The sequence below is a fragment of the Podarcis vaucheri genome, assembly GCF_965113315.1.
Source record: "Podarcis vaucheri genome assembly, chromosome: 17".
In the NCBI taxonomy this organism is placed as follows: domain Eukaryota; kingdom Metazoa; phylum Chordata; class Lepidosauria; order Squamata; family Lacertidae; genus Podarcis; species Podarcis vaucheri.
The window spans coordinates 21,924,630-21,946,786 of record NC_138755.1 but is presented as its reverse complement, the minus strand read 5'-3'; the positions used below and the strand labels follow the sequence as shown (position 1 = coordinate 21,946,786).

The following is a 22,157-nucleotide window of genomic DNA, read 5'->3' as shown; positions in this document are numbered from 1 at the left end:
AGAAAGAAATACAGGGAGAGGTGGCAAACATAGCTGGTGAGCTGTGTTCTGGGTCTAAGATTGTGGGGGGATTGGTAACGAAGATACAATAACATTTATTGCACAATAACATTTATTGCACTTTTAATACCAGAAAACAGATTAATGTAGCCCAAATGAGATGAAAATACACTATAGTATTATTTTTTTAAAAAGCAACTGAGATACCAGTTGTGTTGTTGTTCTTTGGTTTCTGTATTTTATGGTGCTTGTGAGACAGAGAGCAAGAGAGTGAATAATTTTTCCTCCTGTGCTGTGGCAGACTTGATAATTAGTTTATCTGGAAGGCAAGAGCATTCTGCTGTGGGACCTCATCTCCTTCCTACCTTCCATCCTTATTTTTTGTTTACTTGCTTTCCTGTTGCTTAGTCCTGCAGCTGTGCTTGAGCGTTTCTAACCTGCTCAGCATAGATAAAGGGATTTTTTTTTTCTTTTTAAGGGGTGGGAGGGAAGCACCCGCAGAAGCAAACTTAGTTGGTTCATTAGCATGTGTTAGATGTCTGACTAACCTCAGCTTTGAGAACTTACATATTCAACAGCTGAGCACATTGAATGAAGATGTTACAGTGAATTAGTTATTCATTTGTTTGCCTTGGGGGAAGCTGCAGGGCAAAGGAGCTCTTTCATTTATAACCCTTCACACTTTATTGTTTTCACTTTAAATGTCATCTCCCGAATCTCACCTGACCTAATCCAGACCTCAGAGAAAGTCAGTCCTATTGCTTTGCTATCACGCACATAATATATATCAAAAAGGATTATGCACACTGTGGTGCATGGAAGAATGTTGATAACATATTTATTACATGCATGAGTTTCGTTTGTATGAAACGAAAGGGAAATCTTAAGCGGTGGAAACCAGAGATTAGAAATAGCAGCTGGCAGTTACAGACAGGAATACATAAAGCAATTCAAAGCATTAATAATACACACACACACACACACACACACACACACACACACATTTGTGACTTGTGGTAGGATTCATTTCTACAGAATTTCCATATGTACTGTTACATCCTTCTTTGGTTCATTTCTTTCAACTTGCAAACCCGTTGTGGTTTCAGATTGTTTCCATGCTGCATTATTTAGACAATCTAAAATTTAAATTGCTCTGGGCAGCCGGCGGAGGGTGGAGGCAGTTTGGAATAAAGCTAAAATGTTATTCTTCAAAAATAGCATTTTCTGTTGTCCACTAAATAAATTGTTTTGAGGAAGACATGTCGTGGCTTTGTAGCTAGTAAATTATTGACTTTCAACAGAGTCATTCTGTTCTTGATTTTATTTTATTTTATGCGACAAAGGCTTTATTAATATATATTCTCAATTACAGTTGTTCACCCAGTTTCCCTATGCTATTGATATGCCATTGAGCCAAACTCCTTGATCCATTTGGGAGCAAGGCTCAAAGAATCAGCCTTCTGACATCATATCCAGCCTGGATAAGGTATTGAACGTTCTGTTCTCCAGGAGGAGATATGTGAGGCTAAGTTAATACTGTACCCTACCCTGCTAGTCCTTTCCCACCAACCAGTTGATTGGTAGGATTCTAGTTTATTGTATTCAGCTGTGTGCATGCAGCCCTGGCTGGGGCAAACATGTTCTGTTGGATGCAAAATCAAATGCAAAATCCTTTCATGAATCGGAAGCAAACATGTGCCAATATCTACTTTGGTGACAAAGAGTAGTCTTAAGCTCCTACATAGAATAGAAAGTGTTTATTAATTGAAACCGGTTATTACATATCACAGCAGAAAACACATTGCCTTAGATCCAGGGATGGTTGCATGGCTTTGTTGGTCTTTGGACATCAACGGGTCCCTAGGCCCTCTCCCGTCCCCATCACAGCCCTTCCTTTCCACCACCCTAGCTTTGCCAAAAGGGTTGGAACCCAATACGCTTGCCATCTTTCAGCCCAGGTGGTGGCAATGGTGCTAAAAGGAACACAAAAAAGATGCTAACCTCCTGCAAATGCGCCTGCCCTCAGGAATGGAAGATTACTCAAAGGTCCCTGTGATGCCATAGAACTTGTTCTGTGTTCTTCTATTTCCTTTGGAATGGGTGCCTGAAAGCAAGAGAGCCTGACTGGTTTGCTCTTTTTGATCTTGACAGTGCTTACAAAGACGGGCTTTTTGAATATCAACATACCAGCAACAAAAATCTGTAACTTGTAGACCAGGAAGTAGCCTTGTGCTAGCTCAGTTTTCCTTATTTCTTTGAACAGCTGACTGTAAATGCCTCCACCTCAGCTATCATTTACCGCAAAATGACTGACTGATTTATTTAACCAAATGTATGCACTGCTTGCCAAAAAAAGACCTCTGAGTGCTTTACAAAGGACAAGCTAAAATAGTAAATTAAAAATACAGATCAAAGCAAACATGTTAACATGTTTAAAAAACTATTTAAAACACCAGCAGTTTTTAAAAAGCAACTATTTAACAGTGAAATCATGTGCGAGAATTGCACATTCTAAAAGCATGCCTGGGTAGGCGTGCCGAAACAAAGAAGGTTTTAGCAGGTGCCAAAAACAATACAGCAAAGGAGTTTTTGGAACTTCTTTCCATTCCAAAAGTAGTTTGTCATGTGACATCAGGTACTGTTGGGAATTTATGTTTAAATGGGAATTTATGGGGGTGGGTTTCTTCTTTTTCCGCTTACATTCTCATTGATGGAAATAGGTACCAGCTAGAAGACGAAACTAGAGGACATGCATTCTAGGTGGGCTCTTACTGCTGAAGTCACAGGAAATGCTGCTCAGATATAAAATTGTAAGCTACCCAGAGAGTTAGAATATTGAAAACTAATGATCTTCACTATTATTCGTGTAACTTTCAAAGCAACCATTATTTGAAGTGTCTTTTAGATTCCTCCCAAGTTATTATTATTTCTTTCACTGGTATTTTTTCTTACTTTCTTTCTGGGAATACTGCCTTTCACTTATGACTTTGCCCAAATCAAAGAATGCTTTAAAATAAAATTCCTATTATGAGTATCATTTCAAGAAATTCAGACCGCATCACTGAATCATAGAATTGTAGAGTTGGAAGCGACCGTGAGGATCATCTAGGTCAACCCTCTTCAATGCAGGAATATTTTATCCAATGAGGGGCTTGAACTGAAATTAAGAGTCCCCTGTGGTACCAACTGAGCTATCCCAGTATACTACATTCTTGTGGTGTAGTGGTTAAGAGCAGTAGATTCTTAATCTGGGGAACCGGGTTCGCGTCTCCGCTCCTCCACATGCAGATGCTGGGTGACCTTGGGCTAGTCACACTTTTCTGAAGTCTCTCAGCCTCACTCACCTCACAGAGCATTTGTTGTGGGGGAGGAAGGGAAAGGAGATTGTTAGCCGCTTTGAGACTCCCTCGGGTAGTGATAAAGCGGGATATCAAATCCAAACTCCTCTTCTTCTTCTTCTTCTTCTTCTTCTTCTTCTTCTTCTTCTTCCTAAATCTGCAAACCACCTATATTAGGCTTGTGGATGTCTGCAAGTTTATGTCTAATCTAGCCGCAATGAGGCAAGTTGATCATTTGGCACTCTGCACGAATGCCATTACAAACAGCAGCAAAATTATGGCTGTGCAGCCCAGTTGGCAGTCAAAGATGGTATAATTGTTTTTAACCTGACACCTATCTTGTGCTGCTGTTACGCTAAATAATTCTGTAGGTTAATTTTCTACTCCCATTTCTGTACTGGTAGGACCATCATGCCATTAATTAATTAATAAGCATGCACGGAGAAGTCTATCAAGCAGAATCTTCAAAATAAATGCCATGCTAAATGCCAAATACGTCAGCACAAATTAAAACTACAGGGTAGGAGATCAGTATTTTACCCTTACAATATTGGCAGGTCTTCTGAAGCAGGTTCACAGTTTGAAAATACGCTCAAGGAGTTCTGGAAGGGAGGGAAGAGCGTCTTAGTCCCCATACTGCTAGGGAGCTCTCTGAGGTGCTGAAGAAAAGAAGCCAAATAAAGCCTTGCTTATTACTTACTACCCCACGAGAGTTGTTTTGGTTGTTTTTAAGCAAGAAAAGACCTTTTTACTGCAAAATTTTCTCTCTACAATTCGCTATCAAGTATCGTATTCACTGATTTTGTTGGATTTTTTTATTTTTTTAAAATACGGAAATTTGCCTCCTTTAGTGTCACTGATAAAAGGTGGGACGGTATTTTTTTTCACACCTGTGATTCGCTGCAGTGTGAAGGTTCCTGAATATTACTTGGTAATAGATGTATATTTTTAAACTCACCAGGTTTGAAATGGTGCCCGCCTCCATTCTTAGTGGGAAAGACGTCATTCAGTGTTTACTAGCTCTACAGCTTTCATTTCAGCCAGTGGACTGCATCATTTCTGCATATGGAAGCATACAGGAGTCTTCTATTATGTCTCGTATAAAAAGGAAAGCATGAGACTGCACCTTTTATGCCTTTCATGCTTTGGCTCCCAAGTATGTTTCCGAGCACAGTTCAAAGTGTTGGTGCTGACCTTTAAAGCCTTAAACGGCCTCGGTCCAGTATACCTGAAGGAGGGTCTCCACCCCCATAATTCTGCCCGAACACTGAGGTCCAGCACTGAGGGCCTTCTGGCAGTTCCCTCACTGCGAGAAGTGAAGTTACAGGGAACCAGGCATAGGGCCTTCTCAGTAGTGGCCGCCGCCTTGTGGAACACCCTCCCATCAGATGTCAAAGAGAAGAACAACTACCAGACTTTTAGAAGACATCTGAAGGCAGTCCTGTTTAGGGAAGCTTTTAATGTTTAACAGACCACTGTATTTTAATATTTTGTTGGAAGCTGCCCATAGTGCCTGGGGAAACTGAGCCAGATGGGCTGGGTATAAATAATATATTATTGTTGTTGTTGTTGTTGTTGTTAATTTGCAACCTTTGACCTCAGCTTTACAGCTGCCTTGTTAAAATGATCTGCTCTTACTCTAGCATAGTTGATACTGCTTCTAGCTGAATTTCAGAGGATGTTGTTAAGCAGTGCTTCTGGATTATCTGCACTATTGTCTATGAGGTGGTGAAACTTCCTACCAAAGATACATAGCCAAGGCACCTAGTCCTCCCACTGAGGCCATTCCATTTAAGGCTCTTTCAGCACAGTCTTATTTCTTCCACCAGCAACCAGCTCCTCAGAATACTTCTCAGATCTTTCTTATCTTTAAAATGTGCCTGTTTGTTACTGAGCTTTGCCCCCTTTGGAAACAAAACTACTAAGTAATAATGCTAGCTTCAGTCTGTCCTCATACCAAATGGCTGGATGATTTCCTTTGGAGCTCAAGAACAAAGCTTGACTGGAAATTTGGTTGGTTGGCGCCCATCTGTCTCAGGAGACAATGGAAAAGTGCTCCTTCTGCCCTGAAGTCAAACCGTTGGAGAGTTACAGTGCCTGCTGTGGCTGTAGAGACCAATATGAGAGAGACATGTTTAGTTGCAGCTGGGGCAGATGAAAGCATCCTGTTGTGTTGATGCAGGTGTACCGTGGCGTTTCTTTCTACGCGCCTCCCAGAGGTCAAAACTAAATACAAAATCAGTAGTTTTGAGATTGTTGTTGTTTAGTTGTTTAGTCGTGTCCGACTCTTCGTGACCGCATGGACCAGAGCACGCCAGGCACTTCTGTCTTCCACTGCCTCCCGCAGTTTGGTCAGACTCATGTTTGTAGCTTCGAAGACACTATCCAACCATCTCGTCCTCTGCCGTCCCCTTCTCCTTGTGCCCTCCATCTTTCCCAACATCAGGGTCTTTTCCAGGGAGTCTTCTCTTCTCTTGAGGTGGCCAAAGTATTGGAGCCTCAACTTCACGATCTGTCCTTCCAGTGAGCACTCAGGGCTAATTTCCTTAAGAATGGATGCGTTTGATCTTCTTGCAGTCCATGGGACTCTCAAGAGTCTCCTCCAGCACCATAATTCAAAAGCATCAATTCTTCGGCGATCAGCCTTCTTTATGGTCCAGCTCTCACTTCCATACATCACTACCGGGAAAACCATGGCTTTTAGTTTTGAGATAGATATGTGTAAATTGAAACCCGCAAATCCCAACACATAATCCAACACATAAGCCTTGTAATGTGGCCCACTATGGGCTTAGTAAACTCCTGGGTTTTCCTGTTACCAGGAAGCAGTTGTAAGGTAATTCTCAGAGTTGCTTACAGTAAAATAATAAAAGCATAGATTTAAAAAGAATTAATAATGAAGAAACAAACAAACATAGCAGAGCAATAAAATAAGATAGAACACCAGCATACAGTCTTAAATAATTACAAAGCCTGGGTAGATAGAAAGTGTGACCTCCAGCACAAGGCCATGTCCCTAGAGGTCACTGGATAAGCCAAAGTGACTATGCGTCTAGAAGTCAAGCCAAGTCACTTGGTCCAGGCTCACCACAAACTTATCAAACACTGCAGTAAAGATAAAAAAATTCCTTCCAGTAGCACCTTAAAGACCAACTAAGTTAGTTCTTGGTATGAGCTTTCGTGTGCATGCACACTTCTTCAGGTATCTAAAGAAGTGTGCATGCACACGAAAGCTCATACCAAGAACTAACTTAGTTGGTCTTTAAGGTGCTACTGGAAGGAATTTTTTTATTTTGACTATGGCAGACCAACACGGCTACCTATCTGTAACTGCAGTAAAGAGTAATTAAGCTCACCTTAACTATGCTTGACTGTGCATAGCAATGGTAAGAATGTGAAGTGAGATCTATATTACCCTGGAATCCACCCAAACCAGAACACTTCAAGTATTTGAACCATATGTTTGGGAAACATAAGAACGAGGAATTTGCATTCTTTCAGTAAAGAGTGGGAAATAATGTTTCTACCTAATAAACTGGCCTGACATGTTTGTCACTCCTTTACCACGAGTGTTTTAAACCAGATCTTTTCCAGCTGACTCCTATAACTCAACGTCTCCTCATTGGACAATCCCTACCTGTCACTCACCCTGGCTCCACCACCTTTGCCCCTCAATCTTGCACTGTCTTCTTTCTCTCACTCATTTTTCTGTTACACTAAGACACGGAGTGCCCTTTAAAATCTGATAAATAATCTCTTTCTGTGAACTCTTATAGATCAAAGACTTGGCACTCTAAAGCCACGACATGTTTCATTAAAGAAAGGAAAAACCTCAAAACAAAATTACGTTTTTGTGTAGTTTCTGGCATAGTTCATTCTAAACATCCTGGATCAAAGAAATCCAGTCTCGTAGCACTGCTTTTCTTAAATTTTTCAAACCGCTTACTTCAGAAACCAGTATTTATGTTTGGATGTCAATGATCATGGTTTCATCTGATATACTGTATTTTTCGCTCCATAAGACACACTTTTTTCCTCCTAAAAAGGAAGGGGAAATGTCTGTGCGTCTTATGGAGCGAATGTGTGGTTGGTTGATCGCTGGCTCCCTTTCCAGTCCTGCCCCCTTGCCCAGACCTCCATTGTTGAATGTTCTGCAGACAGAGGCTGTTTGTTTCCCCAGCGACATGTGACTGGCTGGTTAGATTATCTGTCTGGAAAGAAGCTGTAGAACTGTGAGTTGAACCCCATAAAAACAGGATTTTTTTCCCTTTGCCAATTAAGCTTGACAACTTTGAGCTGATCCTCAAAAAACCGGGGCTTTTCCCCTTTGCAAAAGAAGCTTCATAACTGTGAGCTGATCCTCCAAAAAACAGGGCTTTCCCCCTTCCTCCTCTAAAATCTAGGTGCGTCTTATGGAGCGAAAAATACGGTATTCTGCAGCACCATGAGACAAATGTGAGTGGGTGTAACGTAAGACCTGGATTTGAAATTGTAAAATGCAAGTAGCACTTGCTGCTGGTTCAAACCACATCACGAGACACGGCATCTATAGAGCCTCAGCTATAGAGGCCATTGGGTCAGGCAGCCACCGCAAGCAGAGGCATTGTGAGGTACATAAAGGCCTGAGGGCACAAGCCCATGACACAAATTTGCATATGTTAATTTATATCTAAACATACTTCAATGCAAATTAAAACGGCCAGTACAGCCGTACCTTGGATACCGAACGCCTTGGTACTCAGACGTCTTGGCTCCCAAATGCCGCAAAGTGAGTGTTCCGGTTTGCAAACGTTCTTTGGAACCTGAACGTCCAACAGGGCTTCCGCGGCTTCCGATTGGCTGCAGAAGCTTCTTGCAGCCAATCAGAAGTCGCACTTTGGTTTCCAAACATTTTGGAAGTCGAATGGACTTCTGGAATGGATTCCATTCGACTCCCAAGGTATGAATGTAGTTGGATCTCACCAGCACTAGGTTTTGGTTGTGCACCTAGTCACTTTATGAGCAGCAGAAAATAATAATAATAAACGTGAGGGAAAGGGAACAGAAGGCTCCCTTTACAAAATTCAAAAACTCCAGTGCCGCCACTGGCCAGGCCCAACAATGCCCCATTCTGCTATGGAGTCCTTCCTTCTCCTTCTTCCTTGAGCCATGCTGACCACATGGAGAGAGCAACCACTTATACTGCCTTCTCCCTGCCATTACTTCACTTGCATCAGTTGGCAGAGGTGAAAAGGAAGCTATTTCCCTTCTTTGCCTTCACTGGCTTAGGATTTTGGTTTGTTTGTTTTATGCCCCCCCCCTCCGATGTCTGAGCAAAAAAGGACAGAAAAGAGAATCTCTTATTCTGGAACTGGAGAAAAGCAGGTCACTTGAAGATCAGTTCCATCCCAAAGGAAAAACATGCAGCCCTCTTGTCATATTATTGAAGAATTCCTTGTTCTTACTGTGCATACATACCATGCTGAGGATGAGAGAGGTGGAACAGGAAGCAGTTTCTTTTACCAGACAACACAGTTTCATGAATCCTCTTCCTGACTCGATCTGTTTTGTAGCTGTGCTGATGCACACCATCTGGTCCACCGAGTGGCACACATCAAGCATTACTGACGACGCTACTTTTCCGTGAAACACCCCCTATAAAATCTGCAGCATAAAGGCTCAAGGTCCCATTGTCCCATTCGGCATGCTGAGCGCTCAGGAAGCTTGTTTATATTGTGTTCCCCAAGTGCACCATCATCTCGTCGTCCTTCTGGATGATCTGGATCATTTCCACAGCAACTAGACCACATGCTGTGGGGGTGTCTCCTATCCCAACATAGTAATATTCTTGTCAGCCTGTTTCCATTAGTTTTCAGCTGTGAGAAACGTGATTCGTGCTACTTAAAAAGTGAATATATTTCTGCCTAAAATGCTTTTTGCAGGTGAAATGTGATCAGTATTGGCCGAGCAGAGGAACCGAAACATATGGACTGATCCAGGTGACCTTGTTGGACACTGTAGAATTGGCAACGTACTGTGTTAGAACATTTGCACTTTACAAGGTAATTCTTCGTTGTGTATGCATCAGATATTTTTTGGTGGCGAGAGAGGGTCATGGTTGTTTATAACAATATAACTGGATTACATGGGGCCATACAGTCTAGTTCATGGGTAGGCAAACTAAGGCCCAGGGGCCAGATCTGGCCCAATTGCCTTCTAAATCTGGCCTGCGTACGGTCCAGGAATCAGTGTGTTTATACAAGAATAGAATGTGTCCTTTTATTTAAAATGTATCTCTGGGTTATTTGTGAGGCATAGGAATTTGTTCATCCCCCCTCCAATATAGTCCAGCCCCCCATAAGGTCTGAGGGACAGTGAACCGCCCCCCTGCTGAAAAAGTTTACTGACCCCTGGTCTAGTTCCTTGCAGCAGCAAGATTCCCTAGAATTAAATGCTCACCCAGTTTCCTATCCAAAGCCTGCAGAGTGCCAGGGGAGGGGATACTATAAAATTCCTAGCCATTATCAAACATCTTTACAACTATAAAACATTTATTGACATTCAAGCCATATCAGAACTCTGAAATCTTTTACACGTTGTCTTTCTTCCCTCCATGGCCCTAGTAAACAGTTCCTCCTCCTTTCTATGTTAAGCTTTTAATTATTTGAATATTTGTTTTCCAATCTAACTTACAGCCAGTTCCTTTAGTTTTAAAGCCAGTGGTTTTCAACTAGTGTTCCATGATACTCTGGGGTGCCTTGAATGATGGCCAGGGGTGCCGTGGGCAACATTGGCTTCTGTTCCTCTTTTCTTTCCTGCCTCCTCTGATGCCCTCTCACGTCTCTGCCTCCTAAAGGCTTGCACAGCTGTTCATTGCAGTCACCCTGGCTACAAGCTCAGCAGGCAAATGGGGCCTCTGGGGCTGGCCAGCGCATGCAGGCTGCCAGTAGCTGAGGCAGCCTCAGAGTAAAGAAGCAAGCGGACGAGGGAGTCCAGCCACCCAGTCCGGCAGCCCTTGCACTTGGGAATGGACAGAGAAGTCCCAGGCCCCAGCTCAGAGACCAGGGGTGGCAGCAACGGCTGCCCAGAGGACTCCCAAGGAGAGGGGAGAGGAGAGGAAGCTGAGGGAACACTGTACAACGGAAGGTGTTTGAAAAAGGGTGAGAGGCTGCCAGCTCTGCTGGCAAGGGGTGACATAACTCGACTCCTGAGCCCAACAGGGGTGCCGCAGAAAGAATGTAGTTGGCCAAGGGAGTCGTGGACTCAAAAAGGTTGAAAACCTCTGGCTTGAGTCATGCATTCTGAATGTTGGGCTGGCTACACAATAGTTCCCATACTGCTTCTCTGCAGTAGTAGTGAATAACAGTGCTGTGTCTGCCCTTTCCAGCACCATCACTGAGAAGTTCATTACTGTGATAAATCCAATAAAAAGGTAAAGGGACCCCTGACCGTTAGGTCCAGTGGCAGCGCTCATCTCACTTTACTGGCCGAGGGAGCCGGCGTACAGCTTCCAGGTCATGTGGCCAGCATGACTAAGCCGCTTGTGGCAAACCAGAGCAGCGCACGGAAACAGCATTTACCTTCCCACCGGAGCGGTACCTATTTATCTACTTGCACTTTGACATGCTTTCGAACTGCTAGATGGGCAGGAGATAAATCCAATACAGCTATTAAATAGGTGCCACAGTTCTAGAGTAGCCACAGACTCAGCTTGCGAGATGTTATCGTATCCTGCCTTTAAATGGAACTTTCTTTAAGACTCATGGCGATGTGGCAAATATGCCTTTGCTCCATTCCGGAGCGCTGTTGTGACATTGGGCAGTCATTCCAACCAACATTCTTCTCTGGCAGAACGGCTCGAGTGAGAAGAGAGAAGTGAGGCAGTTCCAGTTCACTGCCTGGCCTGACCATGGAGTTCCAGAACATCCGACGCCATTCCTAGCTTTCTTACGACGAGTCAAAACCTGTAATCCTCCCGATGCTGGGCCAATGCTTGTTCACTGCAGGTAAGTGCAGGCTTCACTGTAACAAACACTTGCAAGTGGCATGTTAATGCCGTAAGCCAATGGCTCATAATTTGGCATTGTACATAGCATTTCATTTGCATTTTCCCCATTCTCTGGAAGTTCTGATTAACTGAATACATGATGGTTGTAGTCTAAACAAGCATGAAACTAGCTCCACAAGCTGTAAAGGAGCTTTAGAACACAGTGGTGGTTGTTTCCAAGCAATAACCCCTTTTGCTACATGGTGAACTATTTTGAAAGCTTAGGGGAGGTTCTTAAAAAAAATTGTGTTAATGCAAATGGGGCTTGTTTGAAGGAAAATGTACAAAATAAAATGCAAGTAGGCTACCCCAAGGTGCAGCCATATGCACACTTATTCCTGGGAGGTGCGCTTAGAACATGGGTAGGCAAACTAAGGCCCGGGGGCCGGATCCAGCCCAGTCGCCTTCTAAATCTGGCCTGCGGACGGTCCAGGAATCAGTGTATTTTTACATGGGTAGAATGTGTCCTTTTATTTAAAATGCATCTCTGGGTTATTTGTGGGCCCTGCCCGGTGTTTTGACATGAGTAGAATGTGCACTTTTATTCAAAATGCATCTCTGGGTTATTTGTGGGGCATAGGAATTTGTTATTTTTTTCCTTCAAAATATAGTCCGGCCCCCCACAAGGTCTGAGGGACAGTGGACCAGCCCCCTGCTGAAAAAGTTTGCTTACCCCTGACTTAGAACTATGGATACAGAATCCACCCAAGCAGAATTTCCATATATATACTCAAGTATATTTGTAATCCTTCTTATAGGGATCTCCAAGTGTGGTTTACTTGCATGTTTCCCCCAATTCTGGTTGCCAGTTTCAGGGGTGTTCTGGAGCTCTCATGAGTCCAGCACCATAAGTGCACAGAGCCTCCCCTCATACTAGCTATACTATTATGTGATAATATTTATTGGTTGGGTTGAGGTACTCTGGGAACATTTATGGGAAAGATGATGTGTGCCTGGACCTTGCGATCGCTAGCATTTTGCTCAACATACAGCTCAAATAGCTGAATCTCCGAAGGCAGAAGAACCCAATTGTTCAAAAGGTTGGATACCTACCAAGTTGAAAAGATATACCTGAGAAGCACGAAACTGCATCTGTTCTGGTGATCTTGCAAATCCATTGATTTCATTGTGAAAGGAAGTTTCTTATTACCTATTTACATACGCTACACTTCAAGTAATTTCAATTTATATCCCTAATTTGTTTTACCTGAAATGTGAGGCAATCGGATAAGCAATTTTGAACAGTTCTAAATGGAAAGAATCTGCTGATAATTTGTTTATTTATAAAAAACAGAAATTCTGCCCCGTGCTTCTAGTTCCTATGCACTACTCAAGGCAATTTACGATTTAAAACTGCAATATCATATCAATAGAAATGCATTAAAAATCCAACACAGGCAGAGACCAGGCAGATACACAGACAGATAAAACATAGCATTTAAATAAAACAAATAGGCAAAGCCTGATGGATTTTTTTATTATAAAAAAATGTCTTCACCAACAAGCAAAAGGCAGAAAGAAAGGTGGCCACACACACTTCAAGGAGCAAAGTAACCCACACCATACTGAGAAAGCCTTATAGCTTCTTGCTGTCAACCTCATGTAACCTGAAGTAGGACACAGAGAAGGACATCTCCTTTTGATATTTGGCCCCAGGCAAGATGGCATTAGAGGAGACAGTCCCTCAGGTGTATTTTAACCTTGAGGCTGCCACGGGCTGGCCAGGTCAGGATGATGCAGATGGAATATTGGCCAAGGACCTGGGAGAGAGTTCTAGCAGAATGTGGGGGCCTCTGCCGGTAGTGGGAAAATTTGCAGGCAAGGATCGTGGAAAGGGAGCTTCCTCAGCCAGTGTGGTGGTGTGGTTAAGAGCAGTGGACTCGTAATCTGGTGAACCGGGTTCGCTTCCCTGCTCCTCCACATGCAGCTGCTGGGTGACCTTGGGCTAGTCACACTTCTTTGAAGTCTCTCAGCCTCACTCACCTCACAGAGTGTTTGTTGTGGGGGAGGAAGGAAAAGGAGAATGTTAGTCACTTTGAGACTCCTTTGGGTAGTGATAAAGCGGGATGTCAAATCCAAACTACTCCTCCTCCTCCTCCTCTTCTTCTTCTTCTCTCATCCATCTCCACAATGATAGCTGCAAGTCCCACCTCCTTCACTGTTCCTCCCTTTCCTCCCACCCTGGCACCACCAGATACCGAGAGTATCTTAGGAACACCACTCCAGATTTGGGTTGGATTTGCCCCGTAGCTTTTTCTTCTCTCAAAGATATCCCACAAGGCAGCGGAGGTTTAGGATCAGAGTTTTTCTTCTCCTGGATGGGCTACCTTCCCAGGTGGGCGAAGCCCACCTACCCCTCACTTCCCTCTACAGAATGTGCAGAAACCGCCTTCTTCACCAGTGGGCCAACTATTGGTCTCATCCATTCAACCCTCTGGGGCCTGTCTTCACATGCAGGGGAAGTTCTTAATTTACTGAGGGTTTGAGACCAATTGGCTACCCTCACCTGGTTTAGCCGGCCAGCTGAAGCTGTTCCCAGTGTGTGTCCACTGTTGCATGTTGACAGCTTCTAGGAGCCACAGATGAGAGCTGAGGTGAGTGCAGGATGGGGACCAAAGGTAGACAAACTAACCCAGAAGAAGAACAAAATGTCCCCCACCAGAGGTACTATACCCATCCCCGAGCACTCCATATATAGGTAAAGGGACCCATGACCATTAGGTCCAGTCGTGGCTGACTCTGGGGTTGTGGCGCTCATCTCGCTTTATTAGCCAGCATGACTAAGCCGCTTCTGGCAAACCAGAGCAGCGCATGGAAACACTGTTTACCTTTCCGCCAGAGTGGTACCTATTTATCTACTTGCTCTTTGACGCGCTTTCGAACTGCTAGGTTGGCAGGAGCTGGACCCAAACAATGGGAGCTCACCCCGTGGCGGGGATTTGTACCGCCGACCGTCTGATCGGCAAGTCCTAGGCTCTGTGGTTTAACCCACAGCGCCACCCACGTCCCATATATACAGTATATACATATATACTCCATATATACATGATAGCAAAAGGGTGTGACAGTGTCAGATCAATTTCCAAAGCTTTTGAAGCTAGAGCACTTGCCTTAGCTGTCTGTGTATTTTGGATTAGCCGTGTGTATTGCCTGAAATGCCTTCAGGCAGCAATTTGCATACCCACCACAGTAACCTAAGCATTGAAGCCTTTGGAAAGAACTCTTTGCCAACTCTTTGTTCTTCAGCAACTGAGAGACAGGACAAAGGAAGCCCTGGATTATTATTTTTCACTTTTTCTGCCCCACTGTCCTTTAAGTCCACAGAATTTGACCACTGTACTTTTTAGTTTTCCTTTTGTTCTTTCTTGGGGTGCAATCCAGTGCATACATACTGACTCAGTCAGTCACAGTAAACACAGCAGAACTTTCTTCTGAGGAAAACAATGAGTGCAAGACCTGCTCTCTTGTTCCTCGTTTCCCCAATATCTGAAACGAGTTTGTTTTATGGAGACCTCCTCCGTGTTTCCTTCTTTATTGTTTTTGTTTCCAGAGCTGAACAAACGGTGTTGATGGTAGATTTATGAAAAACATAATCATAAACATCTCTCAAATAAGTTTTCATGTATGAATTTAAGAGCTGCAACTGAAAGACTTGAAGTGAAAACTGGATGTAATTTTCATGAGTGCCAAAAAAGCTTTTATACAGCTTAGCTAAAAAGTAAGGATAAAAATAAACAGTTCTGTTAAGCAACAGTGATAAAGTACTGGGTGAATTGTTTTCTTAACTGACGATGTAGGCAATTAAGTTTCCACTGAGAGCTTGTGATTGGCCCTCCATAATCTATTCCCTTGAAATTTTCTATAGACTGTGTACTCCAATTATATATTATGGCAGCAATCCAAAGAGGTGCACTTAAGCCCTATTTAAATCAATGGGATGTGTTAGTTGTGATTGTCTTCCCCCATTGATTTCAATAGGACTTGAGACATAACCAACTTCCTCTTGATTGTGACCTACCAGATTCAGCATGCCAAACTCCTAGGAACAAAAGCAAAAGCAGCTTGGAACTAGCTAACACTCATCTGCAGGAAAACAAAATGAAAACAATGCCTTTAATTGCACAGTTGCATTTAAACGGTTTTAACCCTTAGCCTGCAATCCATGCATCTTCTCTTGGCAGCTCAGATGTGCTGGGCCTGCAAAAAAGAAATGAGAAAATCTCAAAGCAATTTTTGCTGTACCCATAAATGGCAGAGGTCTTACTGCTAACAAATAATGCATGCATACACAAGGATTTGGGGTTTTGCTTTGAGTTTCTAAGAATCACAACAGTAGTTTAACTTTAGAATACCACAGATTCCAGATTGTTAGGCCATCGGTGTAGGAGCCTGTTTTTGTCATTCCATAGAGCACTACATATGCTGATAGTGCTTTAATCATCATAATGGCAGTAACAGTCAACTTCCCAGCTGGCACTTATTTATACCTTCTAGAAGTGGAATGTCATGGCCATTGGTCCCATTTGCCAAACAGCAGAGCTGGTTCTAATGAATAACTTATAAATGCCTCATTTAGTTATCCATTTCTACCTCTGCATAATATTCTGCCTATTCCAGAGCAATTTAGCAATATCACAGTCCAACCATTGCCTCCATGCTGATCTGCTTTCATTTGTAAAATTAAATATCCTTTTAATGAGCACTTATTGTTTGAAATTCAGGCTTTAATTCTATGAATCTGCGATACACAGAGTGTAACATGTGGTCTATTGATAGCAGGAAAAGCACACGGTTGCGTTTGAAGTCGGATTATTGCTGGCAAACAGGTGCTCATCAGATCATAGCCGAATAGCACCAGAGGGCATCTGGAAGCCTTTTTGTTTTGTTTTGAGAACTTCACAGAAGTCTTAGCAATTGCTTCAGTAATGTTACCCAGAAGCTTTGTATAGAAACATAGGCCTTTATGCTCTGTGTTTCTGCAACAGAGCACTAGTGGGCAATCCTTGAAGAGACATGTAATTTAATGAAGTGTTCAGATACATTGCTAATGTCCATAAAACGAGTAACAGAAAGAAGGCAGGTGGGCAGCTTTGAAAAATGTGAATTATGGATTTAAGGAACATACTCTCACCTTGAGATATGCTAAAGATAAATTTCAGCCAGCTATGGGATATTCACATTTTATACAGATGCTTTCCATTATTACAACATGACATACCTACAATTACGTCATATGGTTCTGAAATTGCTCTCCCCCCTACACACACATTTTGATGCCAGTTCATTCATTTCCTCACCCAACACTCCTTTTTACATGTAAAAGTTTACAGTAATTAAGACATACAAAAATAGAGCCTCACTTTACTTTTTTAAACAGCAAATCCCATAGTTTGAACAAGAAAGTATATACACAATACTTTAAATACTGAATAATACAAGAAAATTTCTTTGATCAGGTTTCCTGGCAAATAACATGGAAGTGAAGGTGTAATTTTTCAATTTTTATGCCATATCTACAGTGGGGAACCTGAGATATTTAAGTGCAGAACAACATGTAAGCTCATTAATGTAAATACATTGAACATGGGTGTATTGTGCAATATAAACTTCAGAAGTCATTCTAAACGTTAACTGTGAATTGTCTTCTCTTGTCAAGTTATTATTATTGTTGTTGTTGTCATTATTTACTTGATTCATATATCACCCTTCGTCATAGGATCTCAGAGCAGGTGCACAGAATAACATACAGCATAAAAACAAGTAAATAATTAAAACAAAACAGCAAAACAATAACCCCATGGACACATTTAAAAGGCTGCTGAACATTAATCAGCCAAAGGCCTGGTTGAAGTTTTAAATGTTTTATTGAGGTCCTAATTCAAGTAAGGTGCAGCTAACATCCCCATACACTTATGAAAAAGAGCATACTTCAGATGCAGAACTCGCCTGTTTCACTCCCCAGAAAGGGAGGTTTCCAGTGTCCTCCTCTCTTCTTTCTTTTAGCTTAATCTTTATGGTGTTCTTCTCCTCAAGGTTGCAAACTTGCTGCTGTTTTAGATTCCATTTTATCTTCCTCTTCTCACACCTGCACTCATATTTCTGTTTCCTTCTTTCTAATAGTCTGAGGTTTGTTCCTCTCTTTCCCTAGATTGACTCTAAAACCAAGAGTTCGTCCTCTCTTATTTTGTAGCATGATTATTGTAACGTTCTTCTGGTTGGCCTTCCTTTATCTCCATTCTAGTGTTTCCATTATGAATGTTTACTTTCCTGTTCCTTCCACTTTGATCATGTCGCTCTTTATGGACTTCTGTTCATGTTCTATTTTATATTCAAATTTTTTATCTCTCATCTTTAAATCACTTAATTCAATTTGTACCTTCTTATCTCACATCTCTTTGACTATAATGTATTCTCTTTTCTTCTGGTATGTGCCACCTCACTTCTGCTGTTTCTCCTACTTGTCCTTTCTCTGTTATCATTTCTTATCTTTGGAATTCTCTTCCCACTGATAGTTGTCCTACTTCACTGTGTTCAAACAAGCTTCTAAGACTTGTCTTTGTCTCCCCTCCAAGCTTCCTGGTCTGATTGCTTTGCTTTTGTTGCTGATCTCCTTTGCTGAGTTGTTTTTTTTCAAATTCACCTGCTCCTTTTCCCTAAATGTGTCACATCATTTAGACTGTAAACCTTTGTTGGGGTGCTTTGTGGAGATTTCTCAACTGTAAGGGATCTAATTGTAGGTGTGGTATAAATACAACAAGAATTGAAATTGAATTGAAATACTTTATTGTCACTTGTACAACTTGTATACAGTGAGATTACATGAGCACCCCATATTTGCTCTCTTAAGTCTTAATTCCCCCCATTTACTGACACACACACACTAAACCCAAAAGTCAGTTGCCCTGTTGTTAACTTTTCATTCAGCAGCCTAACAGCCCATGGATAGAAGCTGTTCTTTACCCTGTTGGTGCGACCAATCATGCTTTTATATCTTCTGCCCGAGGGCAGGAGATCAAGAAAGTGCCGGCCAGGGTGTGAATTATCCCTGAGAATTTTCCTCACTCTCCTGAGGCAACGTTTTTCTGCTATTTCATCCAGCGGATTCACGGGACAGCCCATAATATCTTGCGCTGTATTCACCACCCTCTGTAGGCACTTCCTATCAGTTGATGTCAAACCAGCATACCACACCGTGATGCAGTATGAAAGGACACTTTCTATTGTTGACCGGTAGAAGGTGATCATCAAATGTTGATTGACGTCGTTCTTCTGCAATACTCTGAGGAGATGGAAACCTTAGGGTGCTCTTGCTATTTTCAGGTGGGATTCAGCCACTTGCTGGCAAAACCAGGTTGCACAGTTAAAGCTGATTTGGCACTCTTGAGCTACAAATCATTCCTCCCATCATCCCCAAAATCAAACTTTTTGCTATAAGGAAAGTGATGGAGGAATGTACTAGGAACCGTAGGATAGTGATTACTTGATGCAATGTCATATACCCTCCAGCCAAAAAGTCAGAATGAATGCTCAATAAATAGGTTGTCTGTCAACAACATTAAATTCAAATGTTTCACATTTGTTTGTTTGTTTGTTTGTTCCTTTTAGAAAATGGGATATTTTATTATTCCTCTATTATGCCTAATGGGCTCCCTCCTTCCCCACAACATTTAATTCCACAGCTGGAATTCTCACCTTTGTTTTCAAATAGTGTGTGCATCAGTATGCATGTTCATGTCCTCTAAGGTCCTGATGTTAGATCACAGTTTGAAATTCTAATTCTACACAGAATTAGTAACTATGACTGCAAAACTAAGAAATAAGGATGAGTCACAGATAAGAGATGAGTGGAAGTGTTTTGAAGAGAATCTCAGAGGATATAATAGTCAGTTACCTTACAAGTAGGAATGAACACATGAGCAGCAGGTAACATTAAATAAAGGAAGATTTGAGATGAAAATGGGTGGAATAATAGATTATGCAGCCAACAAAAGACTACCTAGAATGCCATGGAGAGGTGGACTGGGAAGTCCGAGGATAATAGATAAGGATGAATATTGTATGGTGTAAAAAGTTGTAAAAGTGCATTAAAAATAAATAAACATGCTGTCCAGGAAATGAGTCCCATTGAACTCAATGGCACTTATATCTTGAGTGATGTTTAGTATTGGTCTGAACACTCTGTCCTCTTTACCACAGCTAATGCAAGTTCTGAATCAAAACAGACCATATCTGATTACTTGAGGGGATACTTACTGATGGGCAGACGATAAAATTCTGTGAGCTTTAGTAGTAGTAGTAGTAGTAGTCGTAGTAGTAGTAGTAGTATAGTGCCCTACCCCCGCAGGTCTTAGGGCGGTTCACAAGATAAAATCACAATATAAAAACTCAAAATACATAACCAAAATAAAAACCAAAACAACGCCCCCCCCCATTTTAAAAGGGCATTGGATGTCAATCAGGCAAAGGCCTCGTTAAAGAGGAGCGTTTTTTGCCTCCAGGCGTTAACCTAGCAGTACAATATTTGCATGTTCTCATTGAGAGTATTGTAAGGGCTCTGAACTTCCTGACATCAAAGACAGGCAAAGGGCAGAATATTGGCATTTAATAGGTAGAAGGTAAATAGGAACATGGGTGGTGCTGTGGTCTAAACCACTGAGCTTCTTGGGCTTGCTGATTGGAAGGTCGGCTATTCGAATCTGTGTTGCGGGGCATTTAATAGCACATACTCCATGGGATACGGACGAGACCCATTGCCACTGTAATGCGACATGGAATCCTTCCCTACCCTTCTCTTGTTTGCCCCAGTCAATCTCAGTAGCAAACTGGGAAATGGAGGGTCCCTAACTGCTAATCCTACTGTCCCCCAAGAAACAACTGAAACACTCTACGATTTTATAGATCGGCACCAGTGGTACAGTAGCTTTAAGAATCAGTACACAGAAAGGGATTTGTGCTTGCCATCATTTTTGTTCTGGCTGACATCTGGAAGCTGCTTGGCAGAGAGCAGAGTAATAGGTACAGTTCGCCATAACTGCATCCCCTCCATCAAGCATCTTTCAGAAGACTCTGTTGGAAGAGGAAGCTTGCAATCAGGGAGCATATTATGGCTTCCCACTATGCCCTGTGAGAGACCTAGTGATGCACAGGACAGGGAAATCGAGAGCACCTCTGTACCTAGTGAATGGGCAGATGAGCATGGGAGGTAGTCATGAGTAATGGGTAGCCCTTCAACAGATAGTTCCTGTGATGAGGCGTCCATTAGCAGCTAGTGAGTGAATAACTGAGAAAACAGTCCCTCCTCTTTGATAAGATATGTACTCACATGCTGTGCTAACTGATGCCTGCATGTGAGGATTTGGTTGCTGGGAAGATTATGGAGCTGACTCGCCAACACAGCAGGTGGCACTGTGGTCTAAACCACTGGGTTTGCTGATCGGAAGGTCAGCGGTTCGAATCTCTGTGATGGGATGAGCTCCCGTTGCTCTGTCCCAGCTTCTGCCAACCTAGCAGTTCGAAAACATAACAGTGCAAGTAGATAAATAGGTACCACTGCGATGGGAAGGTAAATGGCATTTCCGTGCTCTCTGGCCTCTGTCACAGTATCCCATTGCGCCAGAAGCGGTTTAGTTCCGCTGGCCACACGACAGAAAGCTGTCTGTGGACAGACGCTGGCTCCCTTGGCCTGAAAGAGAGATGAGCATCGCAACCCCATAGTCGCCTTTGACTAGACTTAACCGTCCAGGGCTCCTTTACCTTTTTACCTTTCCTTTCATACCCTTTGGAGGGATCTGCAGGCAAGGACCATTTGCAGCTTCTGCTTATCCCACTGAATATCTCCTGTTTCTTTGACCTGTGCTGTGGTTTGAAACATCCTTTCAAGTAAGGAAGAGTACTGCAGAGGTGCTTACTTGGTAGGCTGTGCCAATTCTTGAAGCACAGTACTGATGTTCCCCAACAACAGTGGCTAACCTTTGCTTTTTCTGTGCATGATGGCAGCTTACTTGCCTTTCGGGGAGACACTCTGTAGTCATTAGTATTTTGATCCTCTGCACATCTGCTATCTATTCTTCCGGAAAAGAATGGATTAGGTGCAAGGATTCTGCTGGTAGGCATAGTCTTCCTATGTAAATACCTTTCTGCTGAATATGTTCCTGGTGGATTGATGATGCTTCAGTTTGTTAAACTGACCACTTATAAAAATACAGTCTTGCGTGTATTTCTTGAAATAGAAATGCCACTCTATAACTTATCACTATTAGTTAGCAGTGATCCTTATTTCCTGATATTTATCATGTCCTGTGAGTCTTGTAATTTTCTTTGACCTGTGCTGTGGTTTGAAACATTATTTGATCAGTATTCTCAATGAGTCATTTTATCCACATGTATTTAGTTAATTTTTTCCTGCCTGTGTTTATATATACTCTATAAGGGAAAGGAAGCCTGACTGCTCACAGCTGAGTCTGGTAAAAGAGCAATTAGTTTCTATCAGAGCCAACAGCTGTCTGTAATGAATTCTGAATTAAAATTACGAGCAAAGAAAAGAATCTAGCCATCTGCAGGAAATGTGAAAATATTTTTATAACCCTAATAGCTGAGATCTGGACAAGGGTATTCATGAGATTTCCCAGCTGTACCTACAGTGAATTCTCGAATAGCCTCAGACACAAAGCGCACCAGAATGCATAGCATCAATTTTGGCTGCTTAACCTCTTTGGCTGCACTTGAACCAGCCTGTATTTTGATCTAAAGTAGTCAGCATGAAAGCCTTCCTTTGTCAAAAAGCATTTTTCTTT

At 42.4% G+C, this 22,157-nt stretch overlaps 1 protein-coding gene across 26 annotated transcripts in view; it reads left to right on the top strand.

Moving 5' to 3' along the window:
* The window catches only part of PTPRD (protein tyrosine phosphatase receptor type D), a 1,176,641-nt gene that overhangs the window by 1,118,728 nt on the left and 35,756 nt on the right, over positions 1 to 22,157 (top strand). For all 26 annotated transcript variants that reach the window (XM_082204501.1, XM_082204490.1, XM_082204511.1 and 23 more), the window contains 2 exons: positions 9,260 to 9,379; positions 11,169 to 11,323. In XM_082204501.1, coding sequence (XP_082060627.1) covers positions 9,260 to 9,379; positions 11,169 to 11,323 — 275 coding nt within the window. The remainder of the gene's footprint in view (positions 1 to 9,259; positions 9,380 to 11,168; positions 11,324 to 22,157) is intronic.